Source organism: Malus sylvestris, chromosome 9, assembly GCF_916048215.2.
Source record: "Malus sylvestris chromosome 9, drMalSylv7.2, whole genome shotgun sequence".
In the NCBI taxonomy this organism is placed as follows: domain Eukaryota; kingdom Viridiplantae; phylum Streptophyta; class Magnoliopsida; order Rosales; family Rosaceae; genus Malus; species Malus sylvestris.
Genome location: NC_062268.1, coordinates 3,247,924 through 3,268,172, shown reverse-complemented (window position 1 = coordinate 3,268,172; position 20,249 = coordinate 3,247,924). Strand labels below are relative to the sequence as shown.

The following is a 20,249-nucleotide window of genomic DNA, read 5'->3' as shown; positions in this document are numbered from 1 at the left end:
TAAAAAGGGTTGGTTTCTATAAACTGAGCCACGAGGATACGTGAAAGCAACTTGGAATTTAAAATTCCAAGAATTGGTTGAAAGTTGCAGACTCTTTGAGATCCTTAGTTTGGATTTAAATAACCCCTGTCCTCCTTATGCAGTTCAAGAAGCACACACCAACTTAAATAAAAAGCACTTATAATTCAATAATAATCTCATTCACTTGACTACTACTCAAGTTTTTCTTGGTAGCTGTTCTTATAAGAGTTGAAACCCTCAGCTTCAGCTATACCAAAATAGTGATTTTCGTGCAGACCTACTTCTCTCCATTTTAGTCACCCTGAAGGGGCGGCCGAAGCTCCGGATTCAGATTCCTCCTCTGGTAGCACATAATATATAGCTTTGGATGAAGTAAGTAGTGAGTTTTAAATCTCAAGTGCTTTCAAGAACTAGCTAGAAGTGCTTATCCAAAAAGTTTAAGCTGTTCCACTATTTTATAGAGATAATATTTCTTAAGACTTTGAGAAGGAGAAGTATGGAGGAGAAGAACGAGATGGAAAGGGTTGATGATGTGATATTACCTGGTTTTCGGTTTCATCCGACAGATGAGGAGCTTGTAGGGTTTTACCTTAAGAGAAAAATCCAACAGAGGCTTCTTCCTATTGAGCTGATTAAGCAAGTTGACATTTATAAATATGATCCGTGGGATCTTCCGAGTAAGTTAACTTGTCTCTAATTCATTCTTACAAAGTGCTTTTTTAGTTTGGATTTTTAAACCATTTGCCCTTTTCATGTACTGGATCTCTCATGTTTATGGCCAATTTAGAAAGGCTAAGTGTTCAACAAAAAAATGCTTCTATGTTTAACAGAAAAACTCAAAATTTTATGACAGCGTTCTTTGTCAACCTAGCAGGTGTTTCATGAGGAAGCACTTAACTTTTCAAAATAAATTTCAACATATTTCTTAAATTCTTCTTGCTTTTTGCTTAACTTTTCAAGTGAGCTTATAGCAACTGTTTTAGTTCTTATGACTGAACTTATAAGTTGTATTTCATCTGTGTAAGCAGAGCTGGCAAGTACCGGGGAGAAAGAGTGGTACTTCTACTGCCCGAGGGACCGAAAATACCGGAACAGCGCTAGACCTAATCGAGTCACAGGAGCCGGGTTTTGGAAGGCTACCGGAACAGACCGGCCTATCTATTCTTCCGAAGGCACCAAGTGCATAGGGTTAAAGAAGTCCCTTGTGTTCTACAGAGGCAGAGCTGCTAAAGGGATCAAAACTGACTGGATGATGCACGAATTTCGGTTACCTTCTCTCTCAGATTCAGCTCCACCAAAAAAGCTCTTAGATAAAAGCCTCCCTCCAAATGTAAGTACTAGTTAAAATTTTGGACACCAAAATAAAATAATCCGACTATGAAACTATCGTCTATTTTTTATTAAAGAACTGACTGTCGATATGTCATAATTAATGGTTATATCTTTCTAGTCAATATAACGTGCCTAACATGTTATCGCTCAGCTGATTAAAATACTTCATGGTGTGCAGGATTCATGGGCAATTTGCAGGATTTTCAAGAAAACAAACTCCATGGCACAGAGAGCACTTTCTCACTCTTGGGCCTCTCAGTTTCCAGAGCCTACAGCGTCTAATTTATTCACTCAGCAGTTCAGCTCGGAGAACATGTCCTGCACAACTGACATGGGATCAACCATGCAGTTTTGGAACAACAATGACTTGCAACAACCATCTAACACAAGCTTCTCTGCCTTTGATACTCTTCCTTACAAACCAATCAACCCTACCGAGTCGAAACCCTCCATGTTTGATGGAGAGTTTCCCAATGGCTTCATGTTCTCACCGGTCGAAATGTCAGGACCTATGAATCCTGCATTAATCGGCGATTTGAGCAACCCCGCTGGGAGCATAGACTTTGATGGTTCACAGCAGCAGTTCACCGGCTTTTCGATCGGTTTGCAGCAGCAGGATCAGTTGCAAGGAAACATAGGGACATCAGAAAATGAAGGGGGGTTCAGGAAGAACGTGAGTAGTAGCAGTACAAGCCATTGGGGAACCAGCAGCATCAGATCAATTGGATTTCCATTCAGTTTGGCTTCAGATGATGAGGCTTGGAAGCCAACTCTGCCTTCTGATTCACCACCCTGTCCTAGTAGCTATTCTACAAACAAGTGCTACACTTGATTCGATTCATTTGCAGACGAGAAAATATTTGGTAGGGCTGCCTAATTAGGGCAACTTTCTAAGATAGAGAAATCTTATACTTTTATAAAAGGTGTTTGCACATGTCGTGAGCTGGGCACCCCTACCCAAGTTTTTCTCCTCTCGTGGTTTACCCGTTGTAATGATGCAGCTAGTATCAAAATCACACACCTAGTGTGTCATTGTACAGTTTCCTACATTCCAATCAGACAAGTTTAAGGCAAAATATGTGGAAATTCTTTCATGCTACTTATCATTAAACTCTACGACCATTGGATGACCTAGATTGATTTGGATTATTACTTTTATTATGGTTCTGTGAATCTACACCATCTAATACTCGTAGCATTTAATGATACGTAACGTGGAAGTGGAACCCAAAGTATATTGTAATACACTTTTTGAGTATTTGAATGTCTAATTAATTAAATTGATGAGTTTTTTAGTCAATGTAGTGCAAATGCGGCTTACGTATCAGCCAAGTTACGAGTTTCATGCTTCACAATGTCATCAATTTAACGAAAATTGAAATAATTCATAAGACAAAAAATTAATTGGTACAATTTTAAATGTGAAAAAATTAAAACTTCACGATGGATTTTGAAAATCACTTCAAAAATGAAAGGTGTAAAACGTAGTCAGCCCAATCTCATATATAAAAATTGATATGGACTATGGACCCTATATAGGGCGTATACCTATTATTAGGCCCAAATGAAACTCAAGCCCGTAACCTTAAAACGACCTAAAGTAAGAAAAGAAAGATTGAAAAATCAGCCTCACAAAGTCAAAACCCAAAGGCAGCTTCTGAGGATTTAGCTGGGGAAAGGAAAAGGATCCTCGCCGGGTCCTTTCCTGGAGATCCTAGAGATTCCGTGATCATGATCGTTCAGGTAAAAAATTATTTCAAAATTAAAAATTTAAAGTTAAATATAAATAGTAGCTAATGAAAACTAACCATGGAATCCCTAGGATCCCAAAAGAAAGATCTAGCGAAACCATCACCAGCAAAAAATAAGCTGATGTGGCAATAATCAAAGTAAAATTAAATATACTTAATACTTGCTCATAAAATTAGACTTATATCACGATAATTTGAATTTACCGCAATTGGCACATCCGAAAAGTAATATCGGGTGAAACTGAATCATAAACCAGATAAGCTCAGGGTAATTACGGTTGTATATGTCACACTTCGTAGAAGTAGCTACATTGCAAGACAAAATAAGGATTGTGAGGACTTTGATAGTTCCCTTCTGTATTCAGATTCTATCCTCCAAAATATCAACAAAACGAGTTATATATATATATCAGTAGAATGCTTCTGCTATCATTTTCTTTCCTTCTTCTAAGTGATATATGGCTACTGCTCTACGGCAAACTCTACGGTTTTGACCTGAGTCCAAAAGTATTTTCTAGTGTGGCGGGAAGGAGACGCTATGCCCAACCCGCCTTTAACCTCTTTACCTTTTCCAGGTGCATATTTACAGTTTACCTGCACCCTCATACTATGCGTCTTCAGCTGTCATCTGCCTTCCACTTGCAGCATTTCTCCCCTCTATGCACGGGGACCTCGAGTGCAAATGATTTCATCTGTTACCGGTCATCAGTGGAGATGTCTTCTGCACGAATGGACTACAAAGCGGGAGAAAGACAAAACACTATTAGGAAAACAAGATAAAAAACAATCAAAGTGTTAGGCAAGTGGAATCATCTGTGATCTTACGTTCGGAAAAGACCAGGTGGCATAGGCAAGAACTCATCATTCCGCGGAAGTGAAATGAGTTTGTGTACTTGCGCATCACAAACCACGCATTTATGCACAGAATCACTAGCAGCCAGTATGGCCTGCACTTTGCAGTCGCCGCACCACAGCAAGTGTTGGCAGGGGAAGTTGGCCCATGACATCTGGTTCTGGTTGCAGGCAAAACACTTTCCCTCCAAGATGCTTTCCTTGTAGTTCTGCGTCCATATGAACACTATATATGAACTCTTTAACAATGTATATAAAATCGTAACGTTTAGTTCACTGGCTACTGCTCTCACCTTGTAGAAATCAAATTCACGAAGGAAGAACCCCGAGGATTTGTTCCTATTTCTGGTAAGTGCCTCCAAAACCAAATGCCGCTGTGGATCGCTAGGCTTAGTGCTTCCTGTATTCTCTACAAGCTGTCCTCTTACTTCTTGCACATCATAATCTTTTCGACCATGGAATACAGGATCTGGCTTCAAGAATTGCAGGACCCTTGAATGCTCCCAATGGGATGTTGTATCCTTTCCTGAGGTTACTTCAGGGTTCCCAGAGGAGGGTCTCTCTTTAGGGTACCCAGAGTTTCCGGCACGATCATCAACCGAAAGCTCCAGAAGATGCTTTGAATCACCGCCATCATTAGTTGGAATGTCCCGAACACACTTTGGATCACCAACATCATCGGTTGGAATATCCTGAAGGCACTTTGAATCTCCAACATCATCCGTTGGGAGGTCTTGAAGACACTTTGAATCACCAACATCATCCATTGGGAGGTCTTGAAGACACTTTGAATCACCGCCAGCCTCAACTGAAATGTCATGAAGACATTTTGAATCCCCACCATCATCAGTTGGTGTAGAAAAAGGGGAACTGCAAGGCATTTTGAATGCATGACAAAGGTTGTGGTGACGCCTGGGATTTGGTAGGAGGACCATGTGACTGAGAGATCCGAGTTTTCCAATAGGGACATGCTTAATGGTACATAAGTTGGAGAAAGATTTGATGAAGTCACTGAGCTTAGAGAAGCCAATGTGCGAATGATCCAGTTCTAAGCCAACAGAAGCCCTGAAATCACTTTTCAGAGAGGAGAGAGCATATTCTCCAACCGTGGGCTTTGGCAGACGTTGTAAGAAGCGAGGAAACCACTTCTTGAAAGCCTTTAGCCATACAGGCACGCTTTTATCCTTGGGGCTGCTGGTATTATGTGCTTGAGGGGATGTGTTTGGTTGGCCGTAGACTACCTTATCAAGCCAAGAACCTTGTTTGGGTTTATTTGCTTCCATAATCATCTCGTTGGACAACACCTTTGCTGGAAGTGGAGATTGGCAATTGCAATTCTTTTGTTCTTGATGTCGAAGTGCCATTTTCACCGACTCAGCTGCCAATTTTGGTATTAGGCTTTTTATTTCAACCGGCTTGCCTGCCATGGTGATATAGTGTGCATGAACAGCTGCAGAAACAGATTTCTCCTCTTTAAATGTGACAAATCCAAAGCCTCGAGAGTGTGTCTTGTTTTCCATTTGAGCTAAAATGACTATGGCATCTTCCACCGGCCCAAATTCTTTTTCAAAAAACTTACCCAACGAATCTGATTCGCAAAGTAACATATGAAAATTATGTCATCCAGAGAAATAGAGTTGATTATATATATGTTAAACAAATCATTGATAAATGCTTGAGAGTACTCATAATTCATATGACTTAAAGCTTTTTGTATGAAAGTTTCTTAGAGTGGTGAGATTAACCAGAGTCCACTGAAGGAGGAAGTCCTCCTACGAAGATGCGCTTGAGGGCTAATGCTTTATCAACAGGAGAATGATTATGGGCTGCTTCATGCTTCACTTTCCGATGCTCCTCCACATCATGTGAAAAAAAGCACTTAGATCCTCTGACACATCCGCGAGAGGAGTCAAAGTATTTGCAAATCTCGGCTTTACTGCTGGAGTGAATAATTGTAGCATGCACAAACAAGTATGGAAACTTGAGAACAAGCTAACAGATTTAAGGACATACACATGCACAACCACTTACATGCTCACACACTCACACACAAGCACATAACTTGAATGTACCTTTCAGTGGCGGTGTCTTCATATTGCATGGTTAGAAGTGCTTCGCAGGTGCTTGAGAAAGCCTCATTGACTCGTGAACAAGCATGGCATTTATGTTGATTGGTGTCTGCAAAATTGAAAATCGATAGTAAGAAATGTGAAACAAATGTACAATTGATAGAGTTGCTTCATAATTTCCTCACATACACATTTTGAAAATCAACTTACTGAGGCTAACACTGGTCGGGTTCAGCAACATGAAACGCATATCTTGCGAGTTTGTCAGGTCAATAGGTCTTTGTCTACTGGTTATGTTAACAGTTTGCAGACATGGAGATAAATGTTAGTGTTTGAAGTTTGAATTCTGAGAGCCAGCTTCAAATTGGCAAATACAGAATAAACACTAACAACATTGAACTGGATGAGTTGGTTCAATTGTTTCTTACCGCAGATTGAGAATTTCACTATTTGCTCCCCAGCTCAAAAGAAGTTCAGCGCACTCCATGTTGTCATTTCTCACAGCAAAGAACAGTGGGGTTTCTTTAATTTCTGTCTTATACTGGACACCTTCTGGGTCTTCCAACAGAAGGACCTGCCAATTGGCTCAAAGACCATATAAGTGACTTCCACGAAAACTTAAAGTTGCCAACTAGTTTTGGCTGCCAAAAAGTTGATGCTTTAAGAAAATTGAAAACTATGCAGAAAAGAACATATGCAATACCTGAAGTGCCTCTGTGTTACCACTACCAGCAGCAATATGAAAGGAAGTTAATCCTAATTTGTTCCTCTGGCTCACTCGTGCCCCATGCTTAATGAGAAGCCATAAAATTCTGAAACAAGAAATCCATCAAAATTTATAAAGGCAATTAACTCTATGCATCTGTGTGTGTGTGTGTGAGAGAGAGAGAGAGAGAGAGAGAGAGAGAGAGAGAGACTTGATCTGCTGTGGATGCAACAATCTCGACAGTTTGAGGGTCCAATGAAGAGCAGAATTTCCTTCTGCATCATCAGCATCATTTACATCTATATTTGTCTTCAGAAGCAGACGAATGACTGCTTCATCTCCTACCTATCCAAATTCCAACAAGTTTCAAATCACATATCACAGTAAAACCCCAACAGCACACAGTGACACGTATATGAAGCATATCACAAATAAAGTGATGCCCTTCATTTAGCAACTTTTTTCCTTTTCATGCAAGATTGAGTAGCGATGCATTTCCTTCTGCATTGTATTTTAAGTTACCGTGCATGCAGAAAAACTAACTAGTTGGAAGATGATACCCTTCTCATGCAATGAACAGGAATGAATATTACCAACAAATACCCTAAACCCTAAATTCAAAAGCGGGATTGTCCCTGATATAGACATATACACACACACACATATACATACCTAATGCATTCTTACCTTACTTCTCTTTAGTGTAATAATATAGTCCTAACTAGTTCTATTGGGAAGCAAATTACTTCCCTTCAAAATATTTAGAGACAATTTGACTTCATTGAACGAGGCACGTGCTTCACAGGTTTTTCTGAAAGACAAACAATATTTAAACAAAAACAAAAGAAACAGAGAAAAGAAAAAGACTCCAAGGCCCACAACACAAGACCAAGCCATAAAAAGAAGCCTGAGGCAGGCAGACCCAAATGTAGGCACAAAAGGGACCATACACAGAGGCTAAAGGCCCAGACCCCAACCACTTATAACTACCACACCACATCAGCACCTGGAAGAGAAGAAAACAAGGATTGTTGTTTAGTGGGGTCGTCAATTCCAGCGTAATCCATTACAAATCCCAAAACGAATGTGTTCTTCGCATAGTCTCCATCAAGCATATCACCACAATCGAGGTTCGACTTTCCCTTTTTCACAAACAAAACTTCAAACTGGCCTCCGGATCACGTGTTCCGTCGCATAGTAAAGTTTTACACATCATAGTTCTCCAAATAAAATAAAAAAAAGTTTTACACATCATATGGTACCCTTGTAGCACAAAAGTAGAGAACATTTCGCTCACTACTTTTTAAGTTTTAAGTTGAGGCGAGTATATTTAAAGTCTCACTCATATTAGCTACTATTATTATAATTTAGGGATATTATTTCCTTATAAATATGAGAATTTAAGTTAAAAACGTTACAAAGAGTTTCATATTAATTTATTCGTAACATATTATGCAGTCCAAAGACTAAATCTTCTAAATTCAAAATTAGTATGGCATCTTTATGACCTTATTAAATAATTGACACGTATTTATTATCTTAACTTATCTTAATTTTGTTATTATAAATTTAATATATGTAAAACATGTATTGAGACCACATAAAAACGACATCTATTTTGAGTACAGAATATTTAATCTCTGCTGTCCATCTGCAATCATTCCTCAAGGAAAATCACACTCATCATTACGAGGCTACCACTTAACAATAAAAATGCACTAACAAAAATATGGTATTTTTCCTTTCACTGTTTGATGGTTTGAGAACGTTTCTTTTGTATAATGAATCAACAAAAAGAACAAATTGGAGAACTGTTGGGCTTACCTGGGCTGCTCGGATGAGTGGTGACATCACCTTCTTATCCGTACCACTGCTGAGAGCAACAGCTCCGAAGAGCTGAAGCAGCTCTATCTCGTGAAGCAGAATCCTCCTTTTCTCGGCATCGTCGCTCTCCGTGGCGCTCGAGGTGCGTTTGGCCGCCCTCAACGGCGTATTTGAAGGGGCCAGGGACAGAGCTTCCCGTATAACGCACTCGTATATTGTCACCTTCTCTTTGGAACCCGAATCGGCATCGCGCAACTCCAACACCGCTTCGTTCACCTTCTCCGCAGCTACTGTAAGCAGAGCCGCTAAAGCAACTATACGGCCTTCAACGGCGTTTGCATATGCCACGTCACCTAGTTCCTTCGTCTTCTCACTGAGAAGTCTCACAGTCGTCAAATCCTGAGACGGAAAAAATAAATTAAATTCACCAAATTGAAGTGAGGTTTTTTTTGTTAATATTTAAATTGCCAGCTTTTTCATTTTCTAGGAAGCCAAACAGGCCAAGAAAAATAAAAATAATCACCAAATTTTTTTAAAAAAAAATAAAAACCTTTTCACCAAGAACAACAACCAAGTCCTCAATGGTGTAATCATCCGGAGTCCAAATCACATCGATCCTGAAAATCAAAATGCGAATTAGGGTTTATCATAATTCGGAAATTAATTATAAATTACTTTTAAGGACAAAGGGACAAGAAAGAAAAAGAACAAAAAATTAGAAAGAGGAACAGTTAATTAATAAAAATGTTGAAATAGGTCAAAAGAGGACTGAAAAGGAAAAAGCAGAATTTCCATAAGAAGCAACATGTGCAGTGGGGTTTATGGGGAAGGGATCACCTTTTACCTTTGAAGGCAATCAAATTCTAAAAACGACTGTGTTTTGGGACGTTGTAATTGGTTGTTACCTGCTGTTAGAGAGAGACAGGTCCAGAGCAAGCTGTGCGCGTCCGTCTCGTGTCCTCAGGCCCGTACGAGCGTGTTTCTTTAGCAAAACCTCCACGCACCTCGCCGCGTGAGCCAGAGCCGCCGTGTGCAGCGCCGATTTCCCGGAATCATCGAGCTCGTTTATCAGCGGTGTCTCTCCGACCTCTCCGGCTAGCAATGCCGACGCGCACTCTGGTGAGTCGAAGTTGCAGCAGAGGTGGAGGAGCTTCGACACCGTGCTCCTGTCAATCGCCTCCCCGGACGCCTCCGCGAACCGCTTCGCGTGAGTCACGAGTTGTGCCTTGTTGTCTCGGAAAACCGAGTTGATCAGGAGCGATTCGGCTTCCACGAAGTCGAACCGTTCGCTCTTTGCACTCCGGAGATCGTCGCCGGCCTTGGACGCGACGTTTTCGTTGTGATTGTAAGAGAAATAGGTGCATTTTGGAAGCGAGTTGGTCAGGAGCTCCGTCGCTCCAAAATTTTGTATTTCCTGCGATTAAGTAGGACTTTCAGTACATTTTCTCAAGAAAATCAAGATTAAATCGAAGATAATCAGGATTAATCAAGATTAAGAGTTCGTGGCGCACCAGATCCATCAGAAAACCCTAATTTTTGAGCGCGGATCATAAACCTCTGGACCGCCGGAGCAATGCAGCAGACATTTATCGGAGTAACTACACGGCGGTTCGTATGCAAGCTTTGAGGTGGTAGCGATGGCGAAACCCTAGATTTAGGTTTACAGTGAGAGGCGTTTGGACGCCGTGGAAATGTTTCAGTGTCTGGTCAGTCTGGTCTTTTCACTCTTGAGTCTGAGGAAGCAGCGGAGAAACGAAATGGGAGGGAAACGGAGGGCCAGTCTGTTCCTTATAGTGGCGGACTTCAGACGGTTAATTAAACTCGGTTTATGATCCAACGGAAATTAATAATTTATTTATTGTTCCATTTACTTATTTTTTTTATTTTTGTAATACAAACAATAATAGGTAGAAATTTAAACTGAACCACGTATTAATTTTTGTAATACAAACAATAATAGGTGGAGATTTAGACTGGACCACACTATAATTTGATATTAAATTCGTCATCCGTTAGAATTGCTCGCCACTCTCCAAGGTCAAGGATGGAATCGAACCGTCGTTCTAGGGGTTGCACTCCGATACATTTCTACTATTTTACCTAGCCAAACCGCCACCTCATGTGCTAAAGACTTGAAATCTTTAATTATAAGCAGAAAGGAATAATAGTAGATTATAATACTAAGTGACCATTTATCTTTTGTGTTTAGATCTACTGTAAGATAGATTTCTTAATTTAACACATGTTATGCGATATGATCAACCCACTTGTGCTATGACACATTGATTTATCACTAATGTATATTATAAGTCAATAATATTTTAACTTTATTGTTTGTTTATTGTACAACACGTAACAGTGTGAACAGATATCACATTGTAAACTTTTCCAAAATAGCACCTCAAACAAAAATGGATAAATACCTAGAAGTTGCCCAAAACTCAGCAAAGTTTTGTTTCACAGTATGCCAAATTTAAATTTAGTATGGATACTATAGTCTATAGTTTTTCAAACGCCATATTTGTCTCAGTTATTTATTTGGGCAGTTTTGAAATAACGCGTGATGTGCATTAAAAGAAATAAAAATTTAAAAAAAAAACACAAGTTATTTGAAAAACGATAAAATAATTTATATTGGATTTTCTAAATTACGAGAAGAATTTGGAATGAAAGGGTTCGCTTTGACCGTTAATAGTAGATAATTGAAGAAAGTTTGAACTAGTGATACATCGTGTTGAAAAAAATGCAATACCTCACCTTTGGTTTAGTTCTTTAAATCAGTCAACGAAAGCGTCATAGCTCATTGATCTGGCTCCATGGCACAGAAAATGTTTCATGGCTCGAGCGATTCACGGAATCGAAGTCCAATCTTACGAAATTGGGTGATTTTTGCACACAAAAATTTCAATCTGAATCAATGGAGTCTAATTTGAAACTAGCTTGCCCGTTAATTGTCACTCCTTTTTGTTGGTAATATTTGTAAACGCATGGCCCCATTGATTTTCAAAAGAAGCAAGTTTTTGTTCTTCCTAAACAAGTTAGGGCAAACGAAAGGGGGAAAGTAGTACAAAAACCGCACTCCCGCTAGGAAAACTCTCCAAACTATAAAAACTTAGGGCATAGAACCCAACCAAATGTTGCAAACCACACTACAATTCTTTGCGAATCTGAATCTGTTCCAGCTGAAGCTGCTCGTTCATATCTTCGTGCGAATTCCAGATTGATACCATGGCGTTGCAAACAAGGAACACATTGCTTCGAGTTGTTGATCATATGACATTTGATCCGAGCAAGCGTAACCACCATGCTTCTCAACTTCTGCAGCATATGCTCCAATCTCAACGCCTCGCCTCCCTCAAACAACGTCGCAATTTAAGTCCAAGTGACCGGAACCTTTTCAATTCGAACTTTCCCACTTATTACAAACTAAATAGGCTTGATTGTGTTGGATCGATTCAAGGTTGGTTGATCATGGTCGATGTTGAATGTTGGAACGTAGGGAGTTTCGGTGCTTTCGCAAATCCTTGGTCGTTCCACTTGCTACCCGGTCAGCGTAATGGTACTCGTTTTTCTACTGTCAACTTCTTCTTCGATCCGATATCAGGAGATGGAGTTATGCTTCCTTCTCAATCCACGGTTCCATGTGAGGGCAGCGACGGGCCTTCCTTCTTCAAAAAAGTAGTAGCCTCTTCAGCGCCAACAAGCCCGCATTGTCTCGTGGCAGCCCTGTGTTGGCATGGCCGGCTAGCGTTCTGCAGACCGACCGATCAATCATGGACTTTCGTTGATCAAGGCAAGGCCAGAGGGGTCGAGTTTTGCGACATAGAAATAATTAACGGGAAACTACACGCTGCATTAAGGAATGCGCCCGAGTTTTTAGTAGAGTTCAACATTGAACTAGACGCCGCCCGCCCTCCTGCCTATTTCGCCGAAAGTTTGCATATGCTTGAACCTGTGCAAATTCCTTGCCATATTACTACAAGCGATCAAGGGCTGAAAGATTTGACGTCAAAGGAACTGTGTATGAAGAATGTTCTTCATCGGAGTTATAGCTTTGATCTCGAGGAGGATGAGGTAGTTCCCTGGACCGAGATCAGATTTGATGATGATTCCACTACTGCTCCACCTAAGAAGGTTGGATTTAGAGTAAGTCGGGGACCGGAAAACATCAGGAGAGTCTTCAGACAAAACTGGAAAACCACCAAGCGGATGCATCAAACGCAGTGTGGCCGAGATCAAGCTCCTGGCCTCCTTTGCTTAGTTAGATAGTCTCTGCACTCGGCTGCAGAATTTTTTTGTTCACATTAACAACAACAGATCCTTATCCCACTCGGTTGCATGAATCATAAAACATCATTGCGCTTAACATGTTAATTTTTTAAGTTTAGTACAAATTCATGAGCTTAATTATGTGGTGTCACCTTTAAAGTTTTGAACATCTAGGTATTAACAAATCTAGTAATTTATTAATTCCAATTGTTCAGTTGAATAATTTTTTTGTTATTGGTGAATTACAAATCGACATGCACGTTCCCGGTTTAAGCCCCTTTTTTCACGTACACTTTGTTTCGGGTTTAAAAAATGAGTAATACTAGGTAGACCAAATTTTTTAAACCAAATTTGCAAACTAAATGATGTGGTTGTAGATGATTAGATTATTAATTAAGTGTCGATTAACATGTTTGTTTCTTATTGATGACACGTCATTTGATTTGCAATTTGGATTGAAAAATTTGGTCTTCCTAACATTACTCTTAAAAAAATAGTATGCTAGCAACATTTTCTTTCCGAAAACATACAAAAGGAAGCAGAAAACGGGCTTAACCAGAGGACATGTTGATTTGAAATCAAGCAATTTGATTCATTTATTACACTTTATTGGCCGAAAATTTTGAATTGAAACAGGTAGTATTTGCATGGATTGATTTGGATAAACATATGTCACAATCCATATTTTTAATGTTTCTTAATAAAAAAAACTTATAACAAAAACGTTTACGACTTTTCCAAAAGTTATATTGCGGGAAAGATGAGAAAGGCTAAGTACTTGTGTACTAAAAGAACCGCAAGGGAAAGTTTACAGGGCTTGCAAATCTTGACAAGATTCCCATATTCCCACCAAATCCTATATCAACTAAGGACATGCAGGAGTTGGACAAACCCAATGCATGCAAGCCTGAAGCCACGCACACAGAAATTGCTCTTTCAATCTCTTAGAACCTTGCATGCTCATCGTATAATATCTTTACTGAATTCCATATACAAACTGCATCATGGTTCTGGGAATAGATTCATTAATCCGGATTGGGAGGAGGATCTATAACTATAAGCATACAATTGGTAATCGGTCGTCGGCTCGAGTTTCCGACGATGATCGGAGCAAGCGTTGCCATTCTCCTGCTCGTCAACTTCCCCGGCTTATGCTCCGCTCCACTAGTCGAAAACTCAACAATACACATCGTAAAGATCATTGTTTTCTCAGTCTAAGCGACGAAAAGATTTACAAACTATCGAGTCCCTCTTGTAATAACGACTTTGTTGGGTCGATCGAGGGTTGGTTAATCGTGGTTGATCATGAATTCGTCCAGCCGGCCGAGGGTTTCAGATCGTTCCAGTCATTGAATAACGAGAGCCGTAGTTCTTTTGGTGCTATCTACTTCTTGAATCCGACATCACGCGAACGAGTTAGAGTTATGCTTCCATCGCAATTCAATTTTCCTTGCGGCAAGGGCAACCAACAGTCCTTCAAGTTCAAGAAAATAGTAGCCTCTTCAGCACCAACGAGCCCGCATTGTGTTGTGGCAGGACTTTGTTCGCAAGACTTTGACGACCAAAAAAAGGAAAAAAGACTTTGTTCACAAGGCCGTTTGGCAATTTGTAGGCCTACTGATATGTCATGGACTCTAATTGAAGGTTGGGATGTCCGAGGGCTCGACTTTTGCGACATAGAAATAATTGACGGGAAATTATACGCGGCAACAAGAGAGGCATCGGAGTTTATCATGGCGTTTGACATCGAAGATGCCATGAAAAACGTTGGTCATCCTAACTATGGTGTTGAAAATTTGGTTATGCGTAAGCCCGGGCCAATTCCTTTACAAATTACCACAAGGGACGATGGAGAAATCAGAGACGACGTTTACCTAGCAAAAGATGCTGCATCGAAGGAGCTGTTCATGATTTTCCGCGGTAATAGCTTTGTTCGTGAGAAGGATTCGATAATCTGTTGGTCGGACATCAAGGGTTGTGACAATTTCGTTATTCCGCCGGAGACTTTTGGATTTCAAGTGTTCAGGTTGGAGTGTGCTGGTAATGGTCATGAATGGGTGATAGTTTCGGACCTTGGCGATCGAATATTGTTTCTGAGCAAGGCTAGCAACATGTTCCTCTCTGCAACCGATACTGTTTGCGAGAAGACACTTGAGAGAAACTGCATTTGTTTTGCGTTCGATAATTTCTGCTCGAGTTCACCGTCGAGGGGGCGCGATATTGGGGTGTTTTCGTTGACAAACAAGAGCATCATGAACTTCAACTGCCTCAAGGATTTACGTGGAGAATTAGACGCTCCACCTATATGGTTCACATCAAATAATTGATGACTTAGTTAAATTGCTTTTAGTTAAATTTTCAACATACCCAGCTAGGTTAATTTGTCATCCATTTTAAATTTTAAGTGGTGTTCAAGACGAATGGATACTTTGAGTCTCTAAATAGAGAGACTCAAGGAGGATAGAGACCCCATTGGTGATGCCATAGTATGTATGAACAACCTCTTATTCAAAAACCGAGATTAAATTATTATGTTCAAGCGTCATTTCTGAGCTGTTAGGGTTTTTGGTAATTTTATTTTTAGTTTGTTCAGTGTTTTTGTTTATTTTTTAAGATCAGAATTCATATGAAAGATTGTTATCAGTGAGCACAGTACAAATGAGTAAGATTCTCTATTTCCCAAATCTACTCCTCTCCCTCCCTTCCTCTTTCACGAACTAGGATTCTCTGCCCTCAAAATCTCCTACCCTTTTCTCTCCCCCTTCCACATCTTCTTCTTTGTTTTTCTCTCTCTCTAAAAATTTCAACACACGATGTTGTTGTGGCTTAATCATGACCGTTCAAGTAGGAGGGAGAGAGAAATTTAAAGGGAATAGAATTATACTCCCTCTCTCACTTTCCTCTTTACCATTTTCTCTCAATAAAAATGTCAAATACGAAATGTTGACGTGACTTAATCATGACCGTTCAACTAAAAAAGACTGAATTTTCTAGTAAACAGTCATCTGCCTTGGCTCTCTCTTCCACCAACTCTCCTCTCACTAAAATTCTCAACTCTCAAAACTTGGGCATTACCCTTTTGTTGTTTCATGCATATCATATGAATCCCACGAGTGTCACCATAAACTTACCCAAACCAAAACTAATGGGCTTTTTAAGGCCCATTATTCAATTTCTTACGATGATCCATTATCTCCTCTGTCTAAAGCCCAAAAGGGGTTTGCTTCTTATGTGTTTTGCGTTTTGTGTCTTAGAACTGTTTATATTGAAGAAATTTCATTTCGTATTACATGAGGAGAAAGATGAAGTAAATTGTTCAGCCCCCTCAAATAATTGGAATTTTATGTCCGTTTTGCTTTTCTAATATTGTGGATGTGTTCATGATAAGTGCGAGTAAACATTTGAAAATTTAATTTCTAACATAATTCTGTACATATTGACTATAAATCTACACAAATTATGATATGTCTATCTAAATTTGTTCTCGGCACTTAATGTCAGAATATTAATATTAATATTAATAAGAGAATTATTATTAGCATTTTAAAATAATTATTTTGCATTCATCTCTACCAAAAAAAGGGAAAGCAAAATTTCTGCGAGAGAATGCCAACAATTACTTTGATGCCTAAAATTGCTTAAGAAAACAAGTGACACGGAACTACAGTGAGGATGTGAAAAGACTGTAAAGCCCTCACACACAGACGGTAATGACTAAAGAATCATTACAAAACCCTGGCGCTGGTTTTCCCTCGCTTTCCCGACATAAAATCAGGGTTTTGCTTTGCCTCCAGAGCTAGGGTTTTGCTTTCTCACGATGGTGGCGGACGCGGAGAAGAAGGCCAAGCTCACTGAGCGAGCTCCGGAGGACGACGCCTATCATTTGGACAGGGAGTTCGTGCTTTCCGTTGAGAAGTTGCAGGAGGTTCAGGACGAACTCGACAAGGTTCTGTAGCCTCTCTGTTCTCTCCCTCTCTTTCTCTTTATGCTGCGTGTGTGTGTGTGTGTGTGTGTGTGTATTGGCAATGTGTATGCATAAAAATCTCTGTATGTCATATAGCTCATAAGCGTAGCTTTTAATTTCAATTTTTTTTGGGGATTTTAATCACCTCGCTGAGCTTTTCATTTTTAGTTTTTATAACATTTTTCCTTTTGTTTTTTGTGGTATGAGTGGTGTTGGTATCTGAATTTGAATTCGTATGTTCTTGGTATTTTAGAGAATGTGACCTGAGGCATCATCTTCTAGTGAAGATTTTGGAATTCGGGTTTTTTCAAGGTTTGGGAATCGAAACAGGAGAAATTTATGTTCGTGTGAGTGTCTGTTTAGGCTATTTTGCGTTACTTGTGAGTCTTGCAAGAACTTTTTCTTTCTGTTCGTCATTATAAAGGGAAAATCGTGCATAAGATTGAGTATTTTGTTTCTTTTTTCGTCAGCTTTGCAAGAATTTGTGGGGAATGTAGTTGGCAACGTTATTAGGTCATATCAAGACAGTGTTAATAAATGAATTTCCTATGAAACCTTCCTTTTGGACTTGTTGATTTGTGATAAGAAGGTTATATTAGAATGGTTTGGTTGGTTCATTGGATACAGCTTAAGATTTCATATTGGTATATAATGCTGATGAAGCTTGAAATTGCATTGGCACCCCACAGGTTGATGACGAAGAGAGTGACAAGATTTTGGAAATTGAGCAAGAGTATAACGAGATACGTAGGCCCGTCTATGTGAAGCGGAATGAGATAATAAAAGCCATTCCTGACTTTTGGCTAACTTCTGTTAGTGATTCAATCTATTTCACTTCATCTTGTCTAGAATGTTTAATGGTTGATACAGAATTTGCGCATGTGTATAACTTGTGCATTATTGCTCCACGCAGCTCATGAGCCATCCTGTGCTTTGTGATATTTTGAGTGAAGAAGACCAGAAGGTCAGACAAATAGTTCGTTACTTTAGCTTAGATTTTCGTTTATCCTCCTATTGTCTTATTTCTTCTTGACACAGATATTCAAGTATTTAAATTCTATTGATGTGGTGGACTTCAAAGATGATAAGATGTTAGGATACTCCGTCACATTCGTAAGCTTCTTGTTTCCTTGTTGAGTTTATCTTGGTCACACACACATTCTATTGTCCGTTCGCTTTTCTTTTTTCTCTTTGGATTTTGCTCCAAATATATAATGCCCATTCTCTCCGATAGTTTTTGAATTAGTCTTTGCTAACGCCTCTTTCTAATTCCTCTATTTCAGAACTTTAATGGCAATCCTTATTTTGAAGATACAAAGCTGACTAAAACTTTTACATTCATTGATGGTGAGACAACAAAAATTATCGGTACTCCCATCAAATGGAAGGAGGGCATGGTATTCACCGCACTTGCCACTTTGGCCCTTGTCGTCTTCTTTTTTCTCCCTTCATAAAATTTACTGGAGTTGTATATTGTGTAGGGTCTTGCAAATGGAGTTACCGACGAGAAAAATGGAAAGAAACGACCACATGTTGATGAGAGGTTATATTCTTTTTATTCTACGTGTTCTTTAATAGCTAATACTGTTTTGTTAGGCTAGGGTTCAAGGGTTTATGAACTATTTGGACCTCTTTTTTGCATGGCATAAAGTGTGAGTCCCCTGTTTTTTTGTACATCTGAACCAGAAAGTAAAACATTTAGTTAGATTCTGTTCAAATTTTTTTCTGCATAAGACTGAAATCCATCTGTTGCTGTAAACTCTTGTCGCTGAGCGATGTAGTTATCTTCTCTTTGATTTAACAGGCGTATCAGAGATTAGTATTTGCTAATCTATTTTAATTATTGCAGCTTCTTCAGTTTGTTTGACTCAGCTATTGAACATGACGAGGTAACGCCTGTTTTTGTTTATCTATATTTGACGGAGTAACGCTTGTATGTATCTGTGCGTGCTAAATTTTCATATGTTAAATGCTTCATTTAAAAGGAAATTCATCTGATGAATATCACTCGGGAACCATCAAAATCGATGGTAGTTGTTTGTCAATGTGTAGTTTTTATAGTTTCATCCTTTTAAGATTTAACTGTAGCCGGTTCCTACGGGGTTTAAATTGAAGTTGAAGAAATCTACTTTTATTTTCCTTTTAATCCTTACTGATCTTTCGTTCACTGTGACATTGCAGATGGTTGAGATAATTAAGAACGATTTATGGCCCAATCCTCTAAAGTATTTTAATAATGTAATATTTTCTTCTCATGACTGTATATTTGTTATGATTTTGAGCTTTGAAGTTTCCCTTTTCAATCTAACCATGGCGGGCAGGGTAACTTTTTGAATTCGTTGTTTCAGGAGGCTGATGAAGAGGAGGTCGATGAAGAGGATTCTGAAGACGATGAAATGGTAACAAGGATGAAATTTCACTAACTATATCTTGCGTGCATCTTTACTCTTCTTTTCTAATGCGTGTTGTGGTTAGACCCGATGTTGTAAGGATTTGCTATGCGCACTTGAATTACATCTTCTGTAGTGTGTATAGGCAAGTCATGCGTGCGGTACATCCATAGTTCAGTTGACATTTTGATAGGTTCTCTTTGTTTCTTTGTTCGGTTCTGCTTTTGAAGTCATGGTTTTCCTTTTCATAGTCATGGGCGGGTTCTGAGAGGCGGTCGATCGCTCACTTGTGTCCCACAAATCGGGATCCCCATCTCCTTGAGAGTCTTGTTGCATATGTATATTCATTCTAGTCAGAGTTCATGACCTTGGATATTATTATTGAATTGAATGATTTTCCTAACTTCTGGATGCACATGTGCAGGAGAATGGTGACGAAGAGGAAGACGATGACGAGGAAGATAGCTAGATTCTTCTGGGGCCGTCTTCATTTTTGTAGCTCCTTCATGAATAGCGGCGATAGAAACATCACCGGTTTTTTGTCTTGGTCAATCAGCGATATGAAGGGTTCTAGTAGGATATACGGGAAAAGAAGAAGCCTTGTTGCATATAAATTAGTCTCGGTTTATCGTTTAGGCCTTTTGGGTTTTTGTTTTTGTGTGGTCTACCGGCTATCAAAACCAAGCACAGTAGCATTTTAGAATTCATACAGGTAACGTCATTTAGTGGGATAAGATTTAATTGTTGTTGTAGTGTACCCGCTATATACAGTTCAATATTATAGCTAATGAATTGTATTCTGGTTTATTTACCTCCAAATATTGCCTGATTTTTTCCTAGAGGTTTAAACTCAAAATATCTTGGTTTTTTTGTCACGTTGGAGAGAATTGTCATGGGGCGGAAAGGGATCCTCTTCGGATTTCTTCCACCAAATCCATCAATCCGGGTCCTTGAAATTTGATCTAACGGCTAAAAACAGGGGCTCTTTTTAAAAGTTATAATAACTTTAACCGTTAAATCAAATTTCAAGAGTCCGGATTGATGGATTTGGTTGAAGGGATCTGGAGAGGA

General features: G+C 39.3%; 4 protein-coding genes across 6 annotated transcripts; 3 read left to right on the top strand and 1 right to left on the bottom strand.

The window, feature by feature from the left end:
• Positions 1-307: 307 nt before the first annotated feature.
• LOC126583705 (protein FEZ-like) lies at positions 308-2,193 on the top strand. Its single transcript, XM_050248208.1, has 3 exons — positions 308-698; positions 1,050-1,351; positions 1,532-2,193. Exons 1-3 carry the CDS (start codon positions 518-520, stop codon positions 2,183-2,185), a joined length of 1,137 nt encoding a protein of 378 aa, XP_050104165.1. The 5' UTR covers positions 308-517; the 3' UTR covers positions 2,186-2,193.
• Positions 2,194-3,420: 1,227 nt separating this feature from the next.
• On the bottom strand, positions 3,421-10,296 carry LOC126583704 (uncharacterized). 2 transcript variants are annotated; one of them, XM_050248205.1, is made up of 13 exons: positions 10,067-10,296; positions 9,461-9,969; positions 9,106-9,172; positions 8,556-8,954; positions 6,943-7,076; positions 6,729-6,837; positions 6,454-6,599; positions 6,236-6,312; positions 6,029-6,134; positions 5,702-5,895; positions 4,250-5,544; positions 3,930-4,165; positions 3,421-3,838 (listed from the first exon to the last, which is right to left on the bottom strand). In XM_050248205.1, the coding sequence occupies exons 1-13, from the start codon at positions 10,073-10,075 to the stop codon at positions 3,793-3,795; spliced, it is 3,327 nt and encodes a 1,108-aa protein (XP_050104162.1). In that variant the 5' UTR covers positions 10,076-10,296; the 3' UTR covers positions 3,421-3,792. The 2 variants fall into 2 exon arrangements, with proteins under 2 accessions (XP_050104162.1, XP_050104163.1); XM_050248206.1 differs by having other exon boundaries at positions 5,702-5,892.
• Positions 10,297-13,828: 3,532 nt separating this feature from the next.
• LOC126582520 (uncharacterized) lies at positions 13,829-15,151 on the top strand. Its single transcript, XM_050246665.1, has one exon. The coding sequence runs from the start codon at positions 13,829-13,831 to the stop codon at positions 15,149-15,151; it is 1,323 nt and encodes a 440-aa protein (XP_050102622.1).
• A 1,418-nt stretch (positions 15,152-16,569) lies between these two features.
• LOC126583703 (NAP1-related protein 2-like) lies at positions 16,570-19,997 on the top strand. Of its 2 annotated transcripts, none has more exons than XM_050248204.1 (10): positions 16,570-16,770; positions 17,478-17,600; positions 17,702-17,752; positions 17,827-17,901; positions 18,072-18,185; positions 18,270-18,331; positions 18,638-18,677; positions 18,970-19,026; positions 19,152-19,187; positions 19,603-19,997. In XM_050248204.1, the coding sequence occupies exons 1-10, from the start codon at positions 16,642-16,644 to the stop codon at positions 19,645-19,647; spliced, it is 732 nt and encodes a 243-aa protein (XP_050104161.1). In that variant the 5' UTR covers positions 16,570-16,641; the 3' UTR covers positions 19,648-19,997. The 2 variants fall into 2 exon arrangements, with proteins under 2 accessions (XP_050104161.1, XP_050104160.1); XM_050248203.1 differs by having other exon boundaries at positions 16,571-16,770; positions 19,137-19,187.
• The last annotated feature ends 252 nt before the right edge of the window (positions 19,998-20,249 follow it).

Coding starts and splice junctions, on each gene's coding strand:
- LOC126583704 (XM_050248205.1), bottom strand. Junction 9,173..9,460: donor CTGTCTCTCTCTAACAGCAG/GTAACAACCAAT, acceptor TTTGATTTTCAG/GATCGATGTGATTTGGACTC. Junction 5,896..6,028: donor GAAGACACCGCCACTGAAAG/GTACATTCAAGT, acceptor TATTCACTCCAG/CAGTAAAGCCGAGATTTGCA.
- LOC126582520 (XM_050246665.1), top strand. CDS start 13,829: ATGGTTCTGGGAATAGATTCATTAATCCGGATTGGGAGGAGGATCTAT.
- LOC126583705 (XM_050248208.1), top strand. CDS start 518: ATGGAGGAGAAGAACGAGATGGAAAGGGTTGATGATGTGATATTACCT. Junction 699..1,049: donor TGATCCGTGGGATCTTCCGA/GTAAGTTAACTT, acceptor CTGTGTAAGCAG/AGCTGGCAAGTACCGGGGAG. Junction 1,352..1,531: donor ATAAAAGCCTCCCTCCAAAT/GTAAGTACTAGT, acceptor CATGGTGTGCAG/GATTCATGGGCAATTTGCAG.
- LOC126583703 (XM_050248203.1), top strand. CDS start 16,642: ATGGTGGCGGACGCGGAGAAGAAGGCCAAGCTCACTGAGCGAGCTCCG. Junction 17,601..17,701: donor CTGACTTTTGGCTAACTTCT/GTTAGTGATTCA, acceptor TGCTCCACGCAG/CTCATGAGCCATCCTGTGCT. Junction 18,186..18,269: donor TCAAATGGAAGGAGGGCATG/GTATTCACCGCA, acceptor TATATTGTGTAG/GGTCTTGCAAATGGAGTTAC.